At 51.6% G+C, this 26,603-nt stretch overlaps 3 protein-coding genes across 3 annotated transcripts; all 3 read right to left on the reverse strand.

Annotated features, from left to right (window-relative positions):
* Window positions 1-647: 647 nt before the first annotated feature.
* Window positions 648-2,284, reverse strand: LOC137899663 (forkhead box C1-A-like). Its single transcript, XM_068743702.1, has one exon. The coding sequence runs from the start codon at window positions 2,282-2,284 to the stop codon at window positions 956-958; it is 1,329 nt and encodes a 442-aa protein (XP_068599803.1). The 3' UTR covers window positions 648-955.
* Window positions 2,285-7,033: 4,749 nt separating this feature from the next.
* On the reverse strand, window positions 7,034-9,117 carry LOC137899728 (forkhead box protein F2-like). Its single transcript, XM_068743765.1, has 2 exons — window positions 8,151-9,117; window positions 7,034-7,206 (listed from the first exon to the last, which is right to left on the reverse strand). The coding sequence occupies exons 1-2, from the start codon at window positions 9,115-9,117 to the stop codon at window positions 7,034-7,036; spliced, it is 1,140 nt and encodes a 379-aa protein (XP_068599866.1).
* A 3,768-nt stretch (window positions 9,118-12,885) lies between these two features.
* On the reverse strand, window positions 12,886-13,740 carry LOC137899801 (forkhead box protein Q1-like). The gene has a single exon (XM_068743841.1). The coding sequence runs from the start codon at window positions 13,738-13,740 to the stop codon at window positions 12,886-12,888; it is 855 nt and encodes a 284-aa protein (XP_068599942.1).
* Window positions 13,741-26,603: the final 12,863 nt, after the last annotated feature.

The following is a 26,603-nucleotide window of genomic DNA, read 5'->3' on the forward strand; positions in this document are numbered from 1 at the left end:
GAAATCTTTGTGATAATTTTATTATTATTATTATTATTATTATGCTGTGAGAATCTACCGAGTTTGCTTCAGCTGCGTTTCCCTTCCGAACTTTCAGCCTCCTGAGTTTTCCGGTATCCGGTTGACACTCGTCTCATTACAGCGAAAACTCCGGTTAATCCGCGACGCAGAACATCCGCAGACACCTGGCGCAGAACACACCTGCCCGGGGGGGTGTATATTTAACACGAATACTCCCCCACAGCCTGTTAATTCCTTAATGGGGCCGTTGAGCGCGCCTTGGTGCGTCTGGAGAAGGCCTCCAACCCGCCGCCCCATGCAGTGGGGGTGGCGGAGACGAGCCACCCGGCTTCTCGCCATCCTCCCCGCAGGCCTTTAACTTGCAGGCTGGAAACCCACGACACGACACGGCACGGCCAGCCTCACCTGCGGCGCGTAAAAACACTCCTGGTGCGTTTGGATCAAATATCGCGGCCTTTTGTGTTGTTTTCATTCATAAATCATAAAGAAGAAGAAAACAAACTGGGATTCACCGAGACACGACGTGCTGCTGACGTCACGCATTTTAGGCCTCCGTCTCGTTTTAAATCATTCCAGGTAAAAGCAAATAGACGGAACTTTATTAAACAAACAAAATGTAATGCCTTCAAAATGGGGTTTTAAACAAATGAGACAAAATGAATAAAATATTCCAGGAAAGACTAAAAGTCCCGTTTCTATTAAAATACCGGATCCGGGACGAGCAACGGGGAAACCGGGAGAAGCGTTCGGTTCGGTCCTCCGCTCCGCCACTAAAAAATAAATTACTATATTGGGCTATAATTTACAGTAAAGTCATTCCAGCTGCTCGAGACATCCTGAAAGACAAAGTGGGGGGAGACACTTACGTGCTCGCGGTGTTACGCGCGTCTCTGAGAAGCTACAACCATATATTAGAGTTCTTAATTTACGGCCTTCAGAACTTGCTGCAGTCGTAAACGAAAGCCCCGGAGGCGCGGTAGATGGACTGCCCGGACGGGAAGGCCATCTGACAGCTGCTACTCCCGTTTACCGGGGAGCCGTTCAGCCCGATCCGCTGGGACTCGAACATCTCCCGCACGGAGTGGAAGTTCTGCTGCTGCGCCGGGTACGCCGGGCCCAGGTGGCTCAGGTCCCCGTACCATGACGCGAGCCGGCCCTGGTGCGCGTGGTGGCCGTCCTGGCCCGCCTGGCTCAGGTTGCCGTGCCCCAGCGGGGACGCGCTGGTCGTGGTGACGCAGTAGTCGGGCAGCGCCTCCTCCCCCGTGGCGGACGGCGCCAGGTGGCCCCCGGAGGAGCGGTCCCCCCCCGCGTACAGGCTCATGGCCTGCATGTTGCAGTGGTAGCTGGCGTTGGGGTTCTGGCTGCAGGTCGCGCTGTACGCGGGCGTCTGGCTGGGGGAGTAGTGCGCCAGGGAGGGGGTGACGCCTGTCCGGGGGGAGGCGATGAGCGGCGGGGACAGCTCGCCGTGCGGGGACCCCCTCAGGCTGGTCATGATGCTATCCACGCTGAAGCCCTGCGCGTGCGCGTCCATGCCGAGCGACCGTGTGGAGGGCGCGTTGTGGGGGCTGCCGGTTGACGCGCTGCTGCTGTCGGGGCTCTCCACCTTGGGCACGGCGCTCAGGGCCGGTGACGCGGCCCGCGGCGGCGTGGAGGTCCCGTTCTCCGTCTTGATGTCCTGGATGCGCACCGGCTGCGGGTCCGGCGGATCCTTGCTCGGCCTCTCTCTGTCATCCTTGTCCCGCGGCACGTCCTTCTTTTTGAACCTTCTCCGACGCCGTAGGAAGCTGCCGTTCTCGAACATGTTGTAGGAGTCCGGGTCCAGGGTCCAGTAGCTGCCCTTGCCGGGCTTCTTGTCGTCCCGGGGCACCTTGACGAAGCACTCGTTGAGGGACAGGTTGTGCCTGATGCTGTTCTGCCAGCCCTGCTTGTTGTCCCGGTAGAACGGGAACCGCTCCATGATGAACTGATAAATCCCGTTCAGGGTGATCTTCTTCTCCGGTGAGTTCTGGATGGCCATGGTGATGAGCGCGATGTAGCTGTAGGGGGGCTTCACCATGTCCTTGGGCTGGTGCTGGGGGGTGTACGGCCCGTACGCGCGCGCCATGCTGCCCGCGTACTGGTCGTGCGCCGTGTGGGAGTACATGCTCATGGGCGCGGGCATCCCGGTGTACCCGCCGCCGGCCCGGTAGTAGCTCTGGTCGCTGCTGATGTAGGGAACGACTCCCAGCGAGTTGGGGCTGGAGACGGAGTAGCGCGCCTGCATCCTGCGCAATGCGTAAAAACTCCACAGACTGGTTCCCCCGCCGCAACTCTCACGACTCCGGCACCGATTCCGTTCCGATCGTTCCGGGGTCGGGTGGAGGGGCTTGTTGTCAGGCGGCCTCTCTCCACGGTGCGCCGGACGGAGGCTGGAGGCTGGAGGCGCACGGTCGACCCAAACGGTTTTTACGCTTCACATGTTTTCTGCCTTTTCGCCTTCTCGCGCTGCTCCTCCCAGAAGTTCTGCTTCCATCCAATCGGAGGAAGAAATGAACCTGCAGAAAAGCTGCATGGCGACAAAAGTTACTCCCCCCCCCCCCCCCCCCCCCTCCTCCTCCTCCTCCTCCTCCTCCGTGCTTCCCTCTCTCCTCAGGTCAGACTTGGAGTTGTGAAAATGCTCTTAAGGGTGTGACCCAAATGCGTAAAATCCACATCTTGATGCAAATTATGAAATTCTTGTTGTTTCTATTATTTTTTATTTTTTATTTCGAAGTAAAATAACTTTTTATTTGTCCTTTTAGAAAACGAGAGGAGTTAATTCCGTCTTTACGAGCCTTCATCCTCTTCGCCTCCTAAAGATCAGCGGAAATAGAAATGAACTTCCACAAGGTGAGTTTCAATCACTCGAACTTTATAAACCACGGGCCCGCGCCACTGCTCCATCCACCCGCGATGAAGGTGTCGTGGATCAAACGCGCGTCAGGGTGAGAGGCGGATCAGCCTCTGAACAAACAGGCGCACATGAAAGACGGGGGTATCTCCCTCCCGCAGCCCCACAGCGCCGGTGGGCGGTGCTTGGAAGCTCATTAAAGGTTAGATGAAGATCATTTGGCCGAGATGGGTGAGAAAAGCCCCCCCCTGAAAGATAGATACCTCCAGATGTCAGGCAGGCTGATCGGGTGTGAACAGAACCATCAGAACCCAGGAAGGAAGGTCCGCCTGTTTGGGCTAGAAACCACAGCAGCGCTTCAGTCAGATGGAAATAAAGAAATGACCACACGGCAGAGATCAAAGGATTCCGCGTTAAATCAGAAGCTTCGTGGCTTTTGCCCAAAGATCCGTTCGCGTTCGCGGGCCTGAGGGAGACGCTCGTCGCGCCGCAGCTCGGATGTGGTGGAATTTTAAAAATAATTTATGTTGAATTAATTCTGGCAAATTTTTTGATAAACCTGTCACCGAATCTGTGTTAAATATTTCCTTTTGCTTCTGAACATGAAAAGGAAAATTAGAGTTGTTCCGTTTAAATACACGAAACAAGGGTTTATTTAGGAATGAAAAGGTTCAACTCAAACAAAACAGTAAATTCAGTTTTATTTTATAAAACCCACCTAAGTTCATGGATCGAAACCAGTTTCATTAATTAGCTGAAACATTTCTTACATTTTATAGACGCTGTCAAAATGAAAAGCATTAAAGTCAATTCATTATAAAAGAGTTAATTACAAATAAACTACAAATAATACAAACAGTAAAGTAAGTCCAATTTATGAGAGAAGCTCAGTTCAGATTTAAAGTTTCAGTAAAATCGATTTCATAATTTCGCAGAAAATCTGAATTTTCATTTAAATCGAGCAGGAAAATAAAATAATAATCCGCTGCTGGAACGGATTTAAATGCCCACCGTTGTGTCACGTGATTTTTCCCTCTGTTCTTCGCCTGTCCGTTAACCGGCCCCGGTTAACCGTGTTGCCCCCCCACCAGCATCTGGAGGAAACTTGGTAGCAACCAGCGGCCTAATGGTGTGTGTGTGTGTGTGTGTGTGTGTGTGTGTGTGCGCGCGTGTGCGTGTGTTAAAAAAAACCATCCTGCGATTACACAAAAATTATAATGTAATCCACTTTAAATGTAACGAAGGTTGAATTGATCTATTTATTTTTATTCCATTTTAAATTCCTCCGTTGATGTGCGGGACTCTCCTGCCCCCCAGTGGCCGCTTGTTAAAAACTGCATGACGGATGTGATTCAGTGTAAATTCAACGAGTGAAAAACGTTACTTCTGTCCACAAACACCAAGAATGTGAAGAAGCAGAAAACAGAAAAGTAGCTCGGAACTCTTTAGTGATTAGTCTGTTTTATGTTTTATTATATTTATTATACTTAGAATCCTCAATCCTTGCATCCTCCACAACCTTCAGGCATAACAGCAGCAAATAAAAGTAAATAAACAAACACTGGAATTGCTTTATTCGTGTTTTTTTTTTTTATCTCTCGGCATCAACGCCATCGCGTCTGCGCTGCTGTTACAAACTGACAGCGCCCTCTGCTGGCGCGTCGGTGCGCGTACACCATTAGCAGGATAAAGAAGAGACAATCTTGATGTTGTGAGCTTTTTAAGTTCATGTCGTAAATGTGCAGTCAAAGTTCGCAGCATCTCTGAGTTTCAGACTTCGGTGTTGATTTTAAGCACCGAATTAAAAGCAGATCTTGTTTGGGTGAAACCTGGCAACCTCCAGAGTGACGTTGGACCTGACCTCGCGCTGATTGGTCGCCTAATTGTAAACAAACAACGCGTGACACAAGCAGCGGTCTGCGGCGTCACGCGTCATCACGTCTCAGAGGATTTATCCGTCAGGGGCCGAAAAACGGAGGAAGAAGAGCAGCGAGGTAAATAGTTCCGCTTGTTTTGTTGCTGAGGTTGTTTGTGCGCATGCTCGGTTGTGAGTTTTACCACCGAGACCGAGTCGTGTTTTCCGTTAACCGGACACGCTGAATCCTTGCTGAACAATCAGCTGACTGCACCTGGCTGGGCGGGGTCATCCAATCACGCTAATTGAATTTACGCGCTCTGCGCGCGCCAATGCAATTTTAATTTGTGTGCGCTTTTGTGTTTGTGTTCGTTTAGCGGTGATTGCAGCAGGTGGGGGGGGGGGGTTCTGGACTCGTCCTCTCTCTCTCTCTCTGTCTTTGCGTTGTGTTCCGGGTTTTAGGCTGGTGCGTTGGGCCTGAGTCCCATTTATTTATTTAACTTGGACAATAAAAATTTAGCAATATTTTAAGATAAATGTGTTTTTATTGGACAAATATTTTATGATTATTAAATAAAGTTAGTTAAATTGTTACCCCCCCCCCCCCCCCCCCCCCCGTGCTTGCGTTCACTGTGGGCCTGTGCCGTCACCGCCCACTAGGTGGCGCACTACTCCACCTTATTCCAGCTGCAGTGAAAGTTCGTGTTTGTTCATCACCGAGGTCGAATTCAGGAAACCAGGAAAGTTTTTATCTTTTACTTACCGGTAATTTAAACTCCGCCCCACCCGAGCAACACGTGATGACGTCAGGATCCGGTTGTTTTCTGGATCTTTTGTTTAAAAAAAATCACCTTTAACTTAATTTCCATGTTTCGGTCTGGCTCTACCTGGAGCAGCAAGTTGACCTTCTTTGACCTCTGGTGCGCGTCGCAACATATTCTCTCAGATGCTGCATTTAAGAACACAAACGCGTACTTTACGCAGCCCTGCGTTTGGCCCTCCTGAGGCGCCGTCGCACGCCTCGGCCTCCAGGGACGCTGCGCGTCGTGGCCAGAAGCCGTTCGGTCCGAAACGAGTCTGCTTCGTGTTTGCTTGCCGAGGCCGACGTGTTTACGCGGCGTTGGCAGCCGCGGCCGGCCCGGGGGGGGGGGGTCTCCGTGGGTTTCCGTGGGCGCTCGTGTTTCCAGCCTCGTGTCGAGCGTTCATTTACTGCATTTTCTGATTCGGCTTTATGCGTTTAATTAGAAAATAATCAGCTGATTAATTGCTGCAGTATCAGCCCGATGCAATCACAACTACAAAGGGACATCCAAAAGATTTAATAATACATTTATGAACAAATAAAACCATTCCGTTGTAATTATCGTCCCTGAGTAAAGTAATCGGATACTTTACTCCAGCATCCACTATAATTTCTGATGACGTAAAAGCTGAATTTATTTTAAGATCCGCTGCTGATTGGACTTTAATTTACATATTCCATATTTATTCTGTCTTCGTGAGTCTAAATCAGAAAAGCTGTAAATGAGAGACATCCTGTTACCATGGCAATAGAGCATCGTGGGAAGATGCAGCGTCACGACACTCAATTTGCTCTGCATCAAACTTTATTTTATAGCTCCCGGATTTAGTTTTTTTGAATCTTATTTTTTTATTCCTCTTTACTTGTTTTTCTTTTTTTTAACACTTTGCTGTAAAACTCTGAGCGAATGTTAAATCATGATAAAGATTATTACAGATTTATTTATAGTATATAAAGCTGCTGTATTATTATTTTTTTTAGCGGGTTTCCTTTCTCGCTTTAATGCAAATGAAATGTTTCCGCTTGAGAGTCGGAGAGACTTTTAGAATGTTGCCTAAAATATAATTCATCTTTATTGAAACCTTTTACAGGAGGATAAGGGTTATACAATAAGTGCACGTTGGCTGCAGTTCACGTTCACGTTGGCCTATAAAGCCTCACGCGCGTCTGATATGATCGATATAGATAATATAATTTGTTTGCACGTGTTACAAGAGCAAACGCATCAAAAGTGGCGCTTCTGTCTTTGGATAAGGAGGAGAAACCTCGCGTGGGTTTCCGCGCAGGCCAAGTGGTTCTGGGTTCGTTTCCATCATTGCGGGTTCTGGGTTCGTTTCCTTCATTGCCGGTTCTGGGTTCGTTTCCTTCATTGCATAGTTTTCTATTCCAACTCCCAAAAAATAGAAACGCTTCTTTGGCTTCAGATCCCGGTTCGACACCTTCAGAAGAAAGGATCAGACGAAAGTCCGCGGAGGCGCGTGCGCGCTCACATGACGCACGGCTTGATGTCCTGACAGACGCTCTGCGGGTGGTGGTGGTGGTGGTGGTGGTAGTAGGAGCCACCGGCCGACGGGTGGAAGGACGAGATGCCGTTAAAGTTCAACACGAAGTCCTTCCGGTCGCACACCGAGGAGTGGCTCTGGTAGCGTGGGAGCCCCACTGTGGAGGAGACACCGGACACGTTACACCCAAATACTGTCATGGATCAATATCAGCAATTCAATCTGACTCAAAGGGCGGCCGAGATCCGATTTAATTATATTATTCATAAATCTTCACGGATTCTTAATCGATCATTTCTTTATATGAATGAAAACATAATTTCATATTTAATATAATTGGAATTGAATGCATGTTGTCTATTTTAACACTAATCAATAACCTGATCAGTTGACACCTTTCGATCATCGGCGGCTGCCTGGCTCATTCTAAATATTTTTAAACAGGCGAGCAGCATGAATGTGACTTTTTTTTATGACGTATTCGCTGAATATAATTGTGATTGAGTGAGAAAAGGTTCTGATCGATCGATGCATTGAGATCCAGCGGGCTTTGTCCTCCCGGCCGCAGCTCGCTGCCCTGCGCCCGTTTTCACGCGCAAAGCGCGGGCCTTCCCGCCACCGGGCCTGCGCGGTCCCGCTCAATCTCAATCAAGACGCTGCGTAAAGTTGAACACTCCTCAGACGGTGTGGTCCGAGCTGCGTAGCCTTTGTTTGGTTAACCTCCGGGACCCCCCCGGGACCCCCCGGCTCCAGCTCGCCCGCGTGAAACCCCCAGCCTCTAGTAAAGTGTTAAAGTAAAGTAAATGCGCGTGAAGCGGGAGGAGAATTATCCTCGTGAAAACCCCGAAGACGTTCGACGTCCGTTCCGTTACCGGAGGGACGCGGCGCGGCGTGAGCCGAAACGTGCATCATCCGAACTGATCAAATAAATTTCAGATGAAATTAAATGATTTAAATAAAACCGGTCCTGATTTAAATATTAGAAATATAAAGGACAAAGCTAGAAATAATCTCAGGCCTCTGAATTCCGCTCGTCTCCAGAGGCTGCGTGTTTTCCTCCTCGCGGTTCGGTTCTGACCCGGTTCTGACTCGGTTCGGTACCTGACAGGTCGCTGCCGTGGCTGTCCCTGCCGCTCTGGAGGTAGCTCTGCTCCAGGGAGTACGGCGACATGCCGGCGTGTAACGCGGAGGACGCGGGGCCGCTGGACGCGACCGGCTGCTGCTTGATGTAGGACCCGCCGGAGGACGCCCAGTGCGCGGATGAGCTGTACGCGGAGTGTCCGTCCAGCGCGCTGGCCATGGCGGGGGAGGACGGGACGGGGCTGCTGCTGCTGTCCGCTCCGTACTCCCCGTTAGACGGGACGGGACAGCTCGCCATGTAGGTGGAGCCGGGGCTCGGGGACACGTGGGGGACGTGGTGGCCCCCGCCGATCCCGTCGTAGCCCGCGGCCATCGGACCGCTCATCATGTCTAAGTTGTAGCCGTTCCCGTGGCACCCGAGGGCCGCGGCCGGAGCCTGGAAGTCGAAGCTCTGCGGCAGGATGGAGGCGCCGAAGCCGATGCCGTTCATCATCCGGTACATGGGCTTCAGGGCCTGGCACTTCCTCCGGAAGCCTCTGGGCCTGCGCCGGAACGAGCCCTCCTCGAACATGAACTCGCTGCCCGGGTCGATGGTCCAGTAGTGGCCCTTCCCCGGCCGGCCCAGCCCTTTGGGCAGCTTGATGAAGCACTCGTTCAGGGACAGGTTGTGCCGAACCGAGTTCTTCCAGCCCTGGTAGGAGCCCCTGAAGAACGGGAAGCGCGCCTGGAGGAACTGGTAGATCTCACTGAGCGTCAGCCGCTTGGAGGGGGAGCTCTGGATCGCCATCACGATGAGGGCGATGTAGGAGTACGGGGGCTTCTCCGGTCGGCGCAGACCGGAGCTCGTCTTCTTCCCTTTAACGGCGGTGGACGGACTTTCTGCGGCGGCGTGCGGACTCAGCATGGCGGGGTGCAGGACGCCGGACGCCGGGCTGGATCTCGGAGGAGGCGGAGGGTCCAGCTGCTGCTGAGGGGTCTCGGTCGTCATGTCAGCTCTGACGCACGACTGGAGGAGGGAGAAAAGACGCGTCGGGATCGGTGGTCGGTGCCTCTCAAAGTGAGCGTCACGCCGCGTCGTCCGCCACAATCCCAGAGTGAAATCTGTCTCCAGTTACGCACGACTCTGTGTCCCGTTACGCACGGCGCTCCAGCTACGCACGCAGAGCGCGGCGGGTACGACAGAGGAAGAGGAAGAGGGGCGGGGGGAGCCGGCTACCCACTGGAGACTGAGTGTCCAGGATTCCAGTTCGACACAGAGGCTCCACTGGGGCGCCCGGCGGAGCTGTGTGGCGCGGGGGGGGGGGGGCACCGACCGTGTTAGTAGCCCTTCAATGGAGCAAACGCGAAAGCCCCTTGACTCACTGCGCGCAAAGGTCCAGCCAAACAAAGCTCGACCACCTATCATTTCATAAACCTTTCGCCCCCCCCCCCCCCCCCACGTATGAAGCTGTGATCTGCGCCACTTGGATCATGACGCGAATAAATCACCACAACATGCAGAACGTCCAATGAAGCCACGACGCCCCAAACATCCGCATGCAGCCCCCCCCCCCCCCCCCCACCGAACACATCAGAGAAGCCACAAAGACGCGCCATCTTGTCTTATTTGTCTTATTTTGCTCACAATTTCCTCCCAAACCGATCCAGAGGATACAAAAACAAACCGCCGGGGAGATGGAGAGGTGGTGCGTGTAGGAGCGGGGGGGGGGGGGCTCTGAGTAAATGACTTTGACATGAGTGGAAGCAGGCTTTTTCCATCAGGCGCGGCCCGGGATGCCACACACAGCGCGCCAGTGTCAGTTTACCGCCCCGGGCCGGAGCCGCTCCCGCGGGCCCCGCGTTCATTAGAGAGAGAAGCGAAATTAGGCGAGCGGGCGTCGATAGTTTCCTCCCCTATGGAGACATCACACGCAGATTTGTCCGACATGATGGAGTTATATATCCCATAAAGGTAATATCAACATCCGCGCTGCGCCGGAGCGGAGCGCAGCGCAGCTCGCTGGCCTGTGGAGCAGCGACATGCGCGCGTTTTGTGCGGGAGAGTTTTATCAGATCGTGTTTGTCGCGATTCATTTATTTAATGCTTTTAATTTCCAGTCAAGGCATTTCACTTTAATTTGAAGTTAATTTTATAGACTAAGAGCCGGTTTCTATAATAAAAAACAAATTAATCCATATTTAATCCGCGTTAACCGCGTCTCCTGCAGCCCGGAGGCGTTTCCAGACAGTAGCCTTAACAACAAAGGATGTTGGATAAAATCATGTTCCAGCATGGAGGACCTCAACGGTCCAGAAATTTCCTGCGACATCAAAACTTGTGACCCCCCCCCCCCCCCCCCGTCGAGACCAGGATGCGTTGGCCCGCAGAGCGAATCTTTGTTCTGGGAGGGCTTTGAAGAAGGAGCCCCGGTCCTTTTACGCACCCAATTTAGCCTTTTGGAAACATCAGCGGTCCTCCGAGCGGAGGGGTTTATCTCCGGGAAGCAGCGACGGCCGGAGGCCTGAGAGCCGCGCAAAGGCCCGTCAAAGGCCCGTCAAAGGCCCGTCAAAGGCCCGTCAAAGGCGAAAAACGGATCCTCCATAAACTAATAATTACCTGCAGGGCCTTAACATTATCAGATTAAATATTATTATAACACAATTTATTCCTCATTTAAAACATAATTACTGGAAATATTTAGAGACACATCTTCCTGGAATAATCAACAGGCCATTTATTATAATAAAAATAATAGAATAATTTCCCGCCCTCATTTTCTGTAATAATTAAAATGTACAAAACTAAGCAGGAATGGAACTCGTTCGGTCGCCGCTGTTCTCTTCCTGCGGGACTTTGGAGCGGCCTCTCCGGGCCTCTCCGGGTCAGGCGCGGTTCAGATCCGGACCGTCTGGACTTCCTAACATTGTGACGCTGCCGGCCCTGCACGGGACGGAGCGCCTCCTCTTGTGGACCAGGCCGATGACAGGGACGCGGAGACACGTGACAGCCACGCGGACAGGACAGGTGTGCTGTTCCGGCCTTTCACCTGCAGGTTGCAGCATTGTCCCTGAAAACAGGGACGCGTCTCACCTGTCACCTGTCGGAGGCGCAGGCCTCCTCAGCCCGAGCCCAACGGACCTGAGCCGGTGTGGGAACGCACGATCAGATCGATCTGATCGATCGAGCAGAGCTCGTGCGCACATGACCGCACATGAATAATAAGTATATATATTTGTAAACAATTGGAGGTTACAATGATGCATTGCATATTTTAATTTACACACGGTCCGTTTTGAAGGGGGGGGGGGTGTCTCAGTCTCATTGTCCGAGTGCTCCTTGTTGGGGGGGGGGGGGGGTCCAGGATGCTTCATGTCGTCTCTGAAGCATCCTTCTCTCCGTCACTGCCTCCAAGGAGTCCGGTTTCACCCCGAGAACATCACCTGCTTTACGGACGAGTTAAATGTTCGAATAGAACTCGAAAATACGTGAATCCGAATCGAGTAATTTAGAGAATGTCCGCGGATCATTAAGCAAATATCAGTTATTGATTCTCTCCTCTGCGAATCTGTGCTGGACTGAAGTTTATTGGTCCCGAATCACGTTGGAAGAAACGGATCTGAACGTGATGGGGGGGGGCTTGAGAGCATCTCTCTCTCATATTAATTCATCTTCTTGACTTCTGTATCCCAGCAGTCATATATATATTTATTTTTACATTTTCATTTTGTTGAATTGATAATTGTAAAAAAAAAAAAACGCTCGAACACACAGGAAGAGAAAAGATTCACTTCGCACCTGATTTGAGATCCATGCACCTGTGGGCTCCGCGTGGTCACGTGACACACAGACACGTGACGACATATACACAAACTATTTTTAGACGACTGTAACTATATAAAATGTTCTGAGGGTGTAAAAATGAATGCTGGCGAGACTAACGTCGAATTCTTCATGACTGGTTTTCGGGATCGAGTTTATTTCAATCTTTAAAAACAATAAGTTCTACTTTAAAGCGACTCAATGTGCTGAATCCTGCTTATATTTTATATTAAAGTTATTCTTTGTTCCTTTGAGATTCAAATATTTAAGTATCATCAATAATAATTTTACTGTTGCATTTTAGTTTTAATCACCATTATGTTTGAAACGTAAATAAAAACAGTTTTGTATTTTAATAATAATAATAATAAATAATTTTCCATCTGTTGTTTGTTTGTGGCGCTTTCTGGCCTCGACTTCAACAAACCAACCGGATGCTTGTTTACTTCCATCGTTCTGGACTTTATTTACGTTTATTTATTCTTTAAATGTGATTCGGAATCAGTTGACTCTCCTCATGAACAGGTGTGCCCCCCCCCCCGTGACACGCACACCTGCTCCTCATGTATTCAAATGAAGACCAAGCATCAGCCCATTGTCTCACGTGTTTTTATTCATAAAAATAGCATGAATCAACCTCAGGAAAGCATCAGCCGCGACTCAGCCAATATTTATATTTGTATATATTTACACAACATTTTATACAGCAGGTCACACAAAACATGGAAATATAAATAGATGAACGGGATTATGCTTCAACGTGCATGCGCTTTGTTGCCGTTATACAGTGGAAATGACCGATGAACGGCGCGTGCGTGAACTCACGCGCTCTTTCTTCCGCAGCGGTCTGCGTTAACGCGTCACGCTTCACGTCAGCACTAAAAGATATGCAGGAGCGCCCACCAACGTGCGCGTCACGGATCACAACCAGCGCGTCATGGCGGCAGTCCGGCGTCTTTACGACAGCAAAGAGTCTATGTGGAACCCGCGCGCCCTGCTGGGCGTCTTAAGCGCGTGACCCGCGGCGCCCGGCGTCCGCTGGAGGTACGTGAACGCGTCCCCGCTGGGCTCCGCCTCCGACAGGTACCGGAGGTGTGCCGGGTAGCACAGAGCGTAAGGAAGTACCGGTAAGTGGGCCCCCGGGGGCCAGTAGAGCCCCTGCGCGGGGGGCTCCGCGTCCTCCCTCCGCTTGAAGGGGGTGCTGAGGATGCTGTCGATGGCGAAGGAGCTGGAGAACTTGGCTCCCGCGCTCCTCTCCTCCGGGCCGGGGGCCTCGCCGAGGAGGTCCCGGCTGTCCTGCTCCTTGGGGGGCCTCTTGGTGATGCGCTTCCTCCTGCGGCGGAACACCCCGTCGGCGAAGGTGTACTCGCTCTGCGGGTTGAGCATCCAGTAGTTGTCCTTGCCCCAGGGCCGGGAGGGGTCCCGCAGCACCTTGAGGAAGCAGTCGTTGAGCGACAGGTTGTGGCGCACCGAGTTCCTCCAGCCGGTGTAGCTGCCGCGGAAGAACGGGAACTTCTTCATCAGGTAGTCGTTGATCTCCGCCAGCGTGAGGCGGCCGCTGCCGGACTCCCGCACGGCCATGGCGATGAGCGCGATGTACGAGTACGGGGGTTTGGGTCTGCGCGTGTACGGCTTCCCCTTGCCGGCGTCCCCGCTCTGGACGACAGGTGCCGGGCTGTTGGCCACGCAGTCGCCGTCCGAGCCCAGCTCGTCCCCGGAGAGAGGGGACGGGGCTCCCCCCCCCGCATCGATGCGCATCTCGAGCAGCGGCTTCTGCGCGAAGTGGTGCGCAGAGAAAACTTCAAGTTTCATCCTCCCTAAAAAGAAACGGGGAGATCTTCTCCTAGTTGGCGCGTCCTCTGTGCGCAGCCGGGCGGCGGCGGGCTCTGCGCGTTGGTGTGTGTTTGGAGACGCGCCCGGACCTCTGGAGCAGCAGCGCACGGATCTGTCTCTGGAGACACGCGCGTCTTGCTATAATATAATGGCTCAGCGTGGGACGGCCCAGAGGCGGGGTTTCCAGTGAGCCCATTGAAGTGGATGTATATGTTTAAATGGACGCCACCGGGGGGGGGGGGGGGACAGGGGGGGGGGGGGGGACAGGTACGGAAAATAATTAGTTTGGAGCGCAAACAAGCCCCGAGTCGTTTCCCAATGAAACACTTATAACTAGCAAAACGATAACTTTTATGTTTTACCCCCCAAAAAACGAAACAAACACAAAAAAGTAATTTCAGTGAATCACACGAGTAAAAAAAATAAAAATAAAAATGAGAACAGATCAGAATTGAGAGGCTTTTTGTTTTTAGGTCATTTCAACCAGTTCCTCCACCTGCTCAGAGAGAGAGAGAGAGAGAGAGAGAGAGCGCTCCAGTCACACCAGCGGTTGAACTTTGACCCGCTGTTTAAAGAGAGCCAGGGCCGGAACAAGAGATTCAATGGTCCGAAGCAAACCCAAAGCTGGGAGGCATTTGAGGACTCTGATCGACCCTCCTGGTTAAAACTGAACCGTCAGATCAATGTCGTATAAATCTATTTATGGTATTACGTGCCACACGGTAAGACGTTGCAGTAAATTCATATTAAAATGTCTTTTTAAAAGCAGATTAAAGTGGACATTTTAAGAACTTTAAAATGTTTTTGAGCATCACCTCCTATAGTGGAGAGTCTGAAAACGCACGGCCTGCAGCTCGCGAGGCACCGAGCGAGAAATGGAAATCGTTTATAGTCATTGTACGTCGTACAACGAGACTAAAACCTATAGCAAACATTCACTACCGGAGCAGGTTCTAAGTAAACGGCCGTCCTGCCGTCTCCTGTCGACGCCTCCCAGCCGGACGTCGCTCCACTGTGAGAAGATTTACAGATCCGGGGATAAATCGTGTGAATCGGCGTAAACGAAGACCCCATGACGAAGGATTAAAGTCTAAAACACGATGGTCAAACATCAAACACGAGATTAGGTCCCGTCACTGAGATAGGAATCCGTGTCTGACATCCTCAGCCAGTTGTGTTCCGGCAAGTCTAGTTTGATCAATGAATCCTCATTAATTAAGCGTCATATCAACCAGAAACTGAGAGTGAGCTCACAGGTGAGTCCCAGCAGGTGCAAACGGAACCAGGAAGTCAGAGACTCCAACGTGAACCTGCTTCCTCCTCTCTCTCTGCGCCCCCGCCGCGGTGATATTTGATTTCAGGTGTTCTGCCAAGGCGGCCACACACCTGCACTGCGCTTCGGCGTTAAAGGCAGCACACCTGTTCAGGTTTTACTCATGGGTGTCTGGATTACTCGCACCGTATCGGTTGGCGGTTCTGCTGCAGGTCATCGAGGTCTTGAGCGTCCCGTCGGCAACGAGACGAAAGAGACGCATCTAACCTGTTTACGCGTCTCCTCAAGTTGACATTTAAAAGTCTCCTCCTCCGAGGAATCACCTTTCAGCGCTGACACGAGAGGAATCCCAGTAACGCAAGTTCCTCGCTTGAATCCCACGCCATTCCAACAGGGGCCCCGCCTCTGCGGCGGTCTGCTCTCGCATGCTAAACTTTGTCTTCGTGTCTCTGGATGACTTCTCGCTTGTATCTTATCTTTGTTTTCTTTCTCCTCAGCGAGTAAAGGATGCCCCGCCCACCACCTGTTTGTATAAACAAAGTGTGGGCTGTGGGTGAGCGGGGCGGGGCGGAGGAGGGGAGGGACGGCGGCGAGTGGCGCTTCATGGGATTCCCGAGATTCCCTGCAGGAGACGGCGGTTGGCGTGCTTCATTTGGGCGGACAGGTAGGTCCACCTGACGGCCAGCGGGCCCCCACGCCGTGGACGCTCAGGTGAAGGTGTGAAGCCCGCCTCCTGAAAGATTCTGTTAGTTTAACATTTGGATTATCGCGGCTACCCGACAGCACGGTGTTTGCTGCACGCTCCATTGAGCTCCCGGTGTTTTGACAGGTAAATTCATCCTTATGATCCGAGGCACACCTGAACACGTCACGCTAGCTAACGACGAGTTCCCACGAAACCGCCATGATGCACGGGAAAGAGAGCCAGGCGTGAAGGAGGTCACCGTTGTATCACAAAGGCTAACACGCACACAGGCTAACACACACACAGCTAACACACACACATGCTAACACACACACAGCTAACACACACACAGCTAACACACACACAGCTAACACACACACAGGCTAACACACACACAGGCTAACACACACACAGGCTAACACACACACAGGCTAACACGCACACTGGCTAACACACACACAGGCTAACACACACACAGGCTAACACACACACAGGCTAACACGCACACTGGCTAACACACACACAGGCTAACACGCACACTGGCTAACACACACACACACACACGTGGTGACTCATAAACCTTCCACTCGTGTGGTTTGATGAGCGTAAATCACTGCCTGGAACCAATAAATTAAATCTGATAAAAGCAAAGTGTCGTATCCTGCAGTCAGTTGGCAGCTGCCTGATGCTATTTTGGGTTCTTCATTCCTACCTGAGCTGCTCACGCCCTGCCAGACACACACACACACACACACACACAGAGAGAGAGAGAGAGAGAGAGAGAGAGAAAAGAGACGCTTAAAAATAAACGGAGCTAACAGAGGTGCAATTAAGGTAATAAAAGCAAAGGGGTGAAGCGCGGGTGAAGCAATGGTGAAAGGCAGTCTGGCACCTACGACTAATACAAAGGTGGTGATGTCATCTCCCCCCCCATGTTGTTTTGCATGCATGTCTAGCTGCTAGCACGCTAAAACGCAACGTGTGAGCTAACATTTACGGGATGTGGTGCAAGTTTCGGATCGCATCTGACTTTTCCAGGAAGACGTTGGAATGAACGATATGATACTAAAAATCAAATCAAATGAAATCAAAGGCATTAGAAGCCCTGAGAATATTTCAATGAAAACATTTCATGTCATTTTAGCCTCCGAGCTAAACGCCTTAGCATGCGGGTAGGGCCTGAGGTAAATGCCCTCAGGGTCTCAGGTATCTCCTGTAGATGTTCCTCCGCACTCAGAACCACAGAAGAAGAAGTGCCCTCCCTGAACCTGTCTTGCTGTTAGCGCATGTCTGTGAGTTACCCGCCAACGAGTCCCCCCCCCCCCCCCCCCGCCCTCCCGCCCACTCTCCACCGCTATCGTGGAACCCTTCACACGCTAAAGTCCCGTCGCACGCCGAGCCGCGAGGCCTGGAGGGCGGAGGTGTGTGTGTGTGTGGGGGGGGGGGGGGGTAGAAGCATTGATTGATCACATTGACACCCCTCTTTATCGCTGCAGCTGATAGGGCCTCGCCTCCATGCTGTTTGTGTGTAAGCATCAACAGGCCGTCATCGCTACCTGCGCTGTTTACCTGGCAGCCGTTCAGCCCGTTTCTGTCTAAACTTGAAACGGGAGCCAAACACTCTACTCACGCACAGCGGCTTGCACGAGATGCTCCCCCCGCCTCCCAGCCTACCGCGCATGGGGCTATTTCTGAGCCGCCTGAACGCCACCTGCCCCGTCTCACCCCTTTGATTGAGGGGTGGAACATCCACCTCGGGGGGGGGGGGGGGGGGCTTTCGCTGCAAACACGGCAGGGGTTTTAATTAATAGCGGTTACCATGGAGTCGCTCCACAAACAACAACAAACGTCTCACGGATTGATAACGCTAGTCTGTGGATTAGGTTTAGATTGGAGGTTGTACGAGCTTTGTCATTTATTTAAAAACGACTTTAAATAATGGCTTAATTCAAGTTTCTGCAGCCCCGAGATCCTAAGTTCATTTCTAAAAGATGCTATTTGTGGCATCAAGGCTAACCGCATTAGCATACTGCCAGAGTCTGCACCTATGAGGCTACGATAGCATCTAGTAGCAACCTGCTAATTTCATTTTCTGATTAATTCAATGAGCCAACGAGGTTGAGGACGAAGCAGGAACGTCAGGCGACGCCGATCCGGATCCGTTGTGGCGCATTCCCAAACCAGAGCTGGGAACATCAAACACCAGGAAAAACGTGCATCAAATCAAACGTCTGCACGGAGCCAAAGGCAGGAAGAACGGTTCTTCTAATCTGTGTAGACTTTCCACGGCTCGCTGCAGAGGTAATCAGAAACCCGGGCGTCTGGGCAGATGCTACTGTTTGTAGTCGCGGCTATTAGATATCGACCTGGTGATAATTCATGAAGGAATATCGTTAAGGATCGGAAGCGTGATCGGGAAAGGCCTAATCTCCTCCTGCGAGTCGTAATGCGTCCTGCATTGATCCGCCAGAACAAACAGCAGCGGAAAGAGGAACATTTTAGTCACCTTGCACGAGGCCCTCACATCACCGAGTTATGGATGAGTCACACCGACCTGCTGACGCCGATCGGCTGCAGATCCTCCAACGTTTTCTCCTGCGTCTGTTCCTCGTTTGCAGAAGAACGGCTAAAGAGAGGTCGTTCCTATCAATAATCATTCAGAAACATGTTCATCATGTTGATGCCCGACCCAAAGGAATCGGATCCATTCATTCAATGATCTGACAGATTGTTTGGTCTTTAGTTATGAGGTTGTAATCTATTACTCCACCACTTTGTTTAATCAGGCTGTCAGCTGGTCATTAAATCACGACTTTATGAAATAAAATAAATGAAATCCCATCTTAAGGTAAACCCACATCGTCCACCCCAGGACGGGTTCCCCCGGTGTGTCGGGAGTCTGTTCTCGGGCCGAACCAGCCGTCCCGTTTCGTTCTGAAATGGATCCGGCGTTTGAATGCGAGTGCTCAGAGACTAGTTAACTCCCCCTCCGTGCAGAGGAACAGGTTTAGCCATCGGGTGGATGGAAAGCAGGGGGAAGTTCAGTGCAGAAACTGGGCCGAGCCGGACGACGATGACCCCGAGTCGGGTCGGGGTCATGGAACATCCTGCGAGGCACAGGAAGACATCCAAAGTCCCGCAGGGCCGGTCCGGTTCTCCTCCGGTGGCGTGTCGCTGCTAAGCCGCGCGAATTGAACTTTCTCTGAAAGGAGCTGTAAGAAAACAGGCGTGACTATTTATACAGCTCCACACCTGAGCAGGCATCCATCCAAGCATCGGGTCTCGAACCCAACCCTTGCGTGCCGATCCAACCCAGACTTCTGATTAATTACAGTGTGGCCGTTGAAGCAGAGAAAAACTAGTCGATGAAAAGTCTGCGAGTCTGCAGGCCCAAACAGCATCGTGCGTGTTAGCTTGTAAAGTAGCCCCCCCCCGCCTCCAGGCCTCGTTCGTGCAGACGAGGTAAAACATCTCCCTCGCCGCGTCAGAGCCCCGCAGGTGGGCCCTGCGTGCTCAGGTAGATAATATCACTGCTACTACAGAATGTGTTTGGGTTAGCTCGAAAACACGGCAGCAGCCAAACAAAGTGCTGAACGGTGCGTGATAACACCGGGAGCTGCCCCCTTCAAAGGAACACGAAGCACACACACACACGCACACACACGCACGCACACACGCACACACACACGAAATACCTGCTTTGCCGTTTCTTTTTCTTAAAATCAAAGTTTCCAGGGGGAAGGAAACATTATATTCAGGATTTATCCCGGATTCAGGATATTTCTTTTCTATGTAATCCACCAAAGGAACCGAGTTAATGCAGAACAGTGAAATAAGCCTTTAATGTTCTGGTGGTTATGTTATACGACGGCGCTGCCTTGCATCCAGGGAGAACGCTTTGCACTGATTGGACAAGTCGCTCTGTTTCTAATCTGCATAGTGTTTGTGCAGTCGACTATAAATTGACTTTCTTTAAACAAAAGAGGCATGAATAGCTGAACGCGCTCGGGGCCAGGAGCCGGGATGGCTTCCATAAACAGATCGCCCAGGTGGTCCATGTGCAGCAGGGGGGGGGGGTGGAGAGCCTGCTGCTGCACTCGCAAAGCTGGATCGTCTCATTTCAGCAGCTCCCCTTCGTCTCTTTGCAGGAGTCTGATCGTATGTTCGGAGGCTTTAGAGACGAGCCCCCGGGAGCCAGCGAGGGGTTTCACAACGAGGAGGTCTGCCATTCCTGAGTAACGACTGGTTACCCAGGAGGAGACACGTGGACGGAGTGAGGGAGGACGATGCAAAGGACAGGGTGAAGTGGAGAAGGTTGGGTTGCTGTGGCGACCCCTCAGGGGACAAGAAGAAAGTACAGTAGTAGTAGTAGTAGTAGTAGTAGTAGTAGTACCTCCACAAAGGAGCTTCTGTTTTTGACGCCGTTTGTCCGTTTGAATGAATATTGATGAATAAAAATAGTAATTGGTGCTGATCCAGATCACCATGTGGACGCTGTAGATCCAGTTAGGAGGCTGCTCTGACTACTGTACTGTAACCCAGCATTCAACCCTCTGAACCCTGTTCTGAAGTTAAATGCTTTAGATTTTAAATCACCGAGGTATCTAATCGATCTATAAATCCGCTGATTGACAGATTTGGGGACGACACTAACGTTGTGCGTCTCGTGTCCTTAACGTTGCTGCGTGTCCACCGCTGCACGCTGATAACATCTGGGGCACCTTGTGTTCACGTGCACATGCAGGATGTATTTGCTCGTCTATGGCGAGACGCCCTGTTGTGTAAACACTGGACGCCATGTGACCACCTGTCACCGCCAGCTCCTCTGGACCAGATGCCAAAGTGCGTTCGGGTTTCTGCTACGACGACAGTGAAGTTGAATTTCATCTACTTCATCTCATCTTGTGTCTCCGCGCTACACGGGCAGCCACGCCCACGACTCCGCCCACGCCCAGATGCGTTTGCAAAGAACAGACAAAGGAAGTCGACAATTTTTGGTCTCGAATGGCAGATTTGTAGAACTCCTAATCCCTGAAAGCTCCTGGGTCCCTCCTGGGCGAGCGTTCTGCGGGACTCGTTTCCACCTGGCGGTTGATGCTGCAGTCGGATGGCTCGGGTCATGTGACGCTCCTCACCGCCAACGCAGGTGAAGGATTACGGCTACAGACCAGGGGTGGCGTTCAGAGAGGCGTTTACGCAACGAGCATGTTTCCGTATCCCGACTGGAGCTCGTTCAGTAAAATGACCCCCGACCTGCTACTGTGAGGGGTCCGTGCACTCGACAGTGAGTCGCGTACGGTGAGCGTGACATTCCAACAACACGTACGAACACACTCTTTAGCGGCTCAGCCGTGTTTGTCTGAATAAAGGATTAGCGTGAAATATGAGGAAATGGTGAGTGACGGGCTCTAGCTGTGAGGTAACGCGGCTAGCGTTTCACAAGGCTCAATGGCGTCGGCTAATAGCCGTGAGTCACCGTGGAGAGTATGCCGTTGCGTGTGTGTGGGGCAGTTGCGGTTGGGCCTGTGTAGGTGTGTGTGTGTGCAGAAACTGGTTCTTCTGAAACGTTGTTTTGACAGATACCGACAGAGCAGGGATCACCAGGTACGAGAGGAGGGGGGGGGGGTTCCCTGTTTGGCTGCTCGTTCAGGTTTGTTTTCGAGGTCGTCCCGGGACGGCGCTGGATCAGGCCTGAGGTGACGGCGGCGAGGAGGACGCGTTTGTCTGCGGCTTAAGAGCTGCAGGAGTTTCTGTTGTTGTTTTCGCCCTGCTCGCTATCTTTTGTGACTGTAACTCTAAAAATAACACCAAGCCCGTAATTATGGCTTCAAGCTAACGCCCCCCCCACCCCCCACTCGACTCCCGTCTCCCATCCTCCCGGGGAGAACCGGCGCCGATCGGTGTGCGTTATGGCCGAGAGAGGTCTCGCACAGGAACGTGATGTCAGAAGGAACGGTTCTATGGGAACCTTTTCGCTGATGACATCAACGTCTGAGTTTATTTATAGTGCTGGCATGCGAGGTGTGGCGCCGAGGATACCTTTTCAGCTCTCAGGATTCCTCTCTGGGCTGCCCCGGGCCAATTTACAGCAAAGTAGACAACAAATATTAGCGCTGGAGACGCGACAGCGCTGCTTGCGGCTCCGAGGCTTTACTTGTGCTACGTTCACGTTTCAATCCTCATTGTTCAATCCTCATTGTTCAATCCTCATTTTTGGCTCAGATCAGATTTGGTTCTCGTGACGGTTCGCAGTCAAGTCATGAGTTCGTCCTCCGAGATCATCGTCTGCATATTGATATGTTTCTGTGCCTGCATCACAAAAAAACAACACCCACATTTGTTTGAGAGTGCTGGTATTCAAACTGAAATGGACCCCTAGTGGTGAATATGTGCATAGCAGTTAGCTCACTAAACATTTCACACTAAACTGAATTCTGCAGATCCCGTTTTTGTGTCTGTTCTTTGCAGACGATCTGCTCCTATTGGTCAGCGCCTCCATGGTCCTCTGCTCCGTGTGAGTAAAGGTCTTCAATTATCTGGATTGTGAGTGAAGGAAAATTGCCCGATGGAGGGTTTAGCCTTTTTGTGCCGCATCAGCAGTAATGTGGACGACGTTCCCGTCTGTTTTGCGGTGAGTTCCTGCTAGAAGAATGACAGCACAGATACTGGAGCTAGCCATTAGCACGCTAACAAGTTGTGTTTTTTACAGAAGCACTTGGACAGAGTCCAACGTTCCTGCAGGTCAGAAAAGGGAGTTGATCTGCGTGAGAATTCCTGGAATTCAACTTTTTCTTATGGATAGGAGCCAAGTCCAGATGGTGTGTTTTTAAATTCCTGCTTGCGCCGTCCCATGTGACACATGTAAGGCATGTCTGCCTTTGAGCACAGATTGTCAAACGTGATACCGGGGGGGGGGGGGGGGCAGATTTAACTTAAAAAGAAAGAAATATCTGTTTGTTAAATAGCACTGCCGCTTCAGCAGAGATGTAACGACAATCTTATCGCGTCCCTCCTTCTCACCTCCTCGTCTCTTGGAGGAGGCGCTCCAACGCTGTCTGGCCGGGGCCTATCAGCCTCCTCATCGTCGCTCTGTTCCTGCTGCAACCACATTATCACGCATGCGGCGATAACGTGCCAGCAAATGCGGGCATCTTCTGTCAGTTAAGAGCGTTGGCACGCTGAGCTTGGTCTGTGACATCGCGGGGAGGGGGGGGGGGGGGGGGCTGTGGATCTGTTTTGACTGTCACGCTGCATAGCATAGCTTGGTAACAGCCCACAGGATAAGCAAACCCAAAATGAGTCAGCTTTAAAGACTCGACAAAGACGTTCTCTTAATAGTCCAGTTCGGCTTTGAATGCAGATCATTCTTTTGTTGGGCTTTTCTTTTCAGCTGCGGGTGAATGGAAAGTGTGAATGTATTCCTGCGGTGACTAAACAACGAAACGCAGGTATGCATATAAACGCATCACAACACTCAGTGTCTGGGAATCCGTACCAACAAGGAAGCAGCTCTGAAAAGCCCGTCAGTCGCCTCCGGACTCTTCGGTCAATGTGTTGACGTGAACTTGAGTTTGTGTTGACCCCCGGAGTTTGGAGGTCAACTCAAACTCACGCGTTTGGGTTGAACTCGTACTACGCCAAAGTAGACTGCCATCTACTGGCCTGGCATGCACAATGCAGCACCACAGGGTCCAGCATGTGGAGACGCCATTGTGCATTCTTTTTTATAAACTAACCCCTATTCTGCGCGACAACGCAACGGCTGCTTCGTATTGAATTTTCACCATTGGAAAATGGAAAACTATCAATATTCAAAGTTGAATCCAGGAAACAAATGCAAGACATGAACCGAGTGTTGCAGCAGGTTCGGGTTTAGACCTCAAAGCATGCCACCTTAATCTGAAAATCGTCTGGCGCTGGAAGCAGCTGCTGGTAATATGTTTCTGGTTGTGTTAGTTTACCTAGCAGACAAACATTCATGAGCTAATGAAAGAGAACCTGATCCTAGGTGGAGGGACGTGCAGTGTAAAGTACACACGCACAAAAAGAGACAGAAAAATGTTCCAGTCGTTTCTGACAGTCGTGAAAACAACTCACACATTCTTTCGACGGCACACAGGTGCGTGAGGATTGTTCACACTTGATTTATTGAGCTTTACTTTCAGATCAGATTAGCTTTATCAGATCGGTGCTTGACTTGTTCTGTCTAAACATCCAAGATAATCTGTGCGTGCGTGCGTGCGTGCGTGCGTGCGTGCTGCATCCACGAGCACACCAAAATATATGGCTGCATGTTTACATAGGAACAGGGTCGGGATTGACAGGTCCTCCGACCCGAACTCACCTGAGCCCGCCTCCCAGGTGCAGGTGCACGCATCACGTCGCTGCATCCTGTGTTGGAACTCACGGAGCATGTACTAATCTGCAGGAATTTGCACTGAAGTCGGCCCGAAGAGACAAATAACTGAGCTCTTCACTCACATCTGGACTTTCTGCCCACGGTACCACCAACGCTTTCGGTGACGAGTGATTGTTGTGACACATCTGAAGGTCACAACGTTCTTCTTTGTCTGCAAATCAGTCCCCAAATCTGCTTGACAGGTGAGCAGCACGTCAGATTGTATCTGCGTCCTCCCCTAGCTTCACTAGCAGCAGCTAGCTCCTAGCGTTGCCTTACTTAAGATGCTAGTCTGGCGGCTAAAGCCTGAAGGTGCAGCAGGAACAGCCGGGGAAACTGAGCTTCCCGGTTTTAAGATTCCCTCCATGGCTGAACAGGTGAATCTGTCGGCGTCAGCCAGCACAGCGGCAAACGGCCGTGGTGACAACAGGTAGGAAGTACCTGGGTTTCAAATACTGCTGTAGTACTTGAGTTTTGCCTCTGGGGTGTGTGTGTGTGTGTGCGTGTGTTTGTCTTTGTGTACTCAAAGAGAAGATTATCTCGACCTGATTAAGGAAACTGATGAACACCTGCCAAAATACTGGTTACTTTGGTGCATACCAAAAAGAGTGTGTGTTCGTGTGTGTGTTTGTTGTCCGCCAGTGTGTCGCGCTGATAAGATAAGCTACATGTAAGCAGAGTCATGGCGGTAGCGGCGAGTCGCACGCTACCGTGTGTGTACCATGAGCTCCTCCGGCCTCCGACGCGTCTCCTTTACCGTCAGCACCGCGCACCTTCGTGCGACGCAGCGGAGACGTGCACGCTTGCATTCCTCTCTCTCTCTCACACACACACACACGTGTGCACATGTATGTGCGTGCAGGCTTGTGGAATCCAGCTTGAGAGTCACAGCAGGAGGCTTTGCTCTTCGGGTGAGGCGACCAAGCTGTGATAACAAACTCCATTCACTTGAGGAATAACAACACGGCTCTCAGAGCCACCGCCGGCCCTTTTCCTCTGGCAGCAGAGCACTCAGCTCGTTTACTGTCGTTAGCTGTTGCATCACAGGATGGAGCCCGATTCGGCCTCCAGACGGATCCCTTATCTCCTCCTCTGCACTTTGCACACGAGCAAAGCATTTTCAGAGGGTTTGGAACTGAATTATGAACTTACATTCAGGTTGTTTCCATAGCAACCAAATCAATGACACTAGCTGACATAACATACCAAATCATTTGTAGTTTTGTGTGATGTAACCAGAAGTGCAGTACTATTTAAAGTACGGCTAGTATTACATGCTGGACACCCCCTCGGTGGAGGGAGCGCTGCCCCGCCCAACCAGCTGTACATCACATTCCTTCCAGAAAGCCTCTTTTGGGAGGGGAGGGGGAGGGGACAGGTGAGTCTGGCTGTGGAATGTGTTTGCTTCCACCCACGCGCAAGTAATCAAACGCCAATATTCACACCTGAACGGCTTAATGACTTAATCCCACCGCATGTCGCTGCGTTGTAACGACTGCGTACCTGGTCGGTGACTCATCGGCCAAAATATGGGGCGACACCAGGTGACCCGGGCTGGCGTCGGGTTAGCCTAGCGCCGAGGCCAAAGGTCAACTCAGTAAACAGCGTACAAAAACTTTATGCTCCTGACTCTTGTTCCTTTAAGCCCCACACTTGAAATACATATTTAACTAAAGGAAAAACACACACCTACGCGCACGCACACACACGCACGACTCGGGAACAGATTACCTCTCATCTCTCTCAATTGAAGGTTTGGGGGGGGGGGCTTTTTAAGTAAACTAATCTGAGCAAACACCGCAGGCTGTTTCTGAAGTCTGCGCATAAAGGGACGTCTTAATGCGCAAACAGACCCAACAAGAGGCTCGCTGGAAGTTCGGGATCAAAGCTCGGGCGCACAAAAGCCGAGCTTCAGCGATCGTCACTCTCTCACAGCCGAGCATTGTGTCTGGAGGAACTCCTGCTCGCCGTAAAACGCGCATTGTTATCCGCGCTCTGAGGCGCAGATTAAACACCCGCCGGAGCGACATCAAACAGACGGGTGTGACCGGGACGCAGCGAATCCCAGCGGCTCGCGGGACACCTCTGTTCTGCGGTTGTGTTTTAAGTGGTCGTTGCCGTGGTTACCGTGCGTACTGGGCGTGCTCCAGGTGTGTTTGCACTGAACGCGGCCTTTCTCCTCGTCCTCCGTGCTTGTAGTCCTAAAACCGTTTGATGGTTTTGGCAGAGCTCCGGTTGAAACGCAGATCCCGACGCAGAGTCGAGACGTTACGCAACACGCAGCGTGGGAGTGTTTTGTTTCCACGGCAGCAGCCCGGGAGTCGGGACCTGTCACCTCCCACGCCGCACCTCAACAGGGTTGAGTGATCGCTGTTTGAGCCCCGTGTTCGATTTGATCCATCTGATCCATCTGATCCACCTGATCCACCTGATCCACCTGATCCATCTGATCCATCTGATCCATCTGATCCACCTGATCCACCTGA

This window comes from Brachionichthys hirsutus, chromosome 9 (genome assembly GCF_040956055.1).
Source record: "Brachionichthys hirsutus isolate HB-005 chromosome 9, CSIRO-AGI_Bhir_v1, whole genome shotgun sequence".
In the NCBI taxonomy this organism is placed as follows: Eukaryota; Metazoa; Chordata; class Actinopteri; order Lophiiformes; family Brachionichthyidae; genus Brachionichthys; species Brachionichthys hirsutus.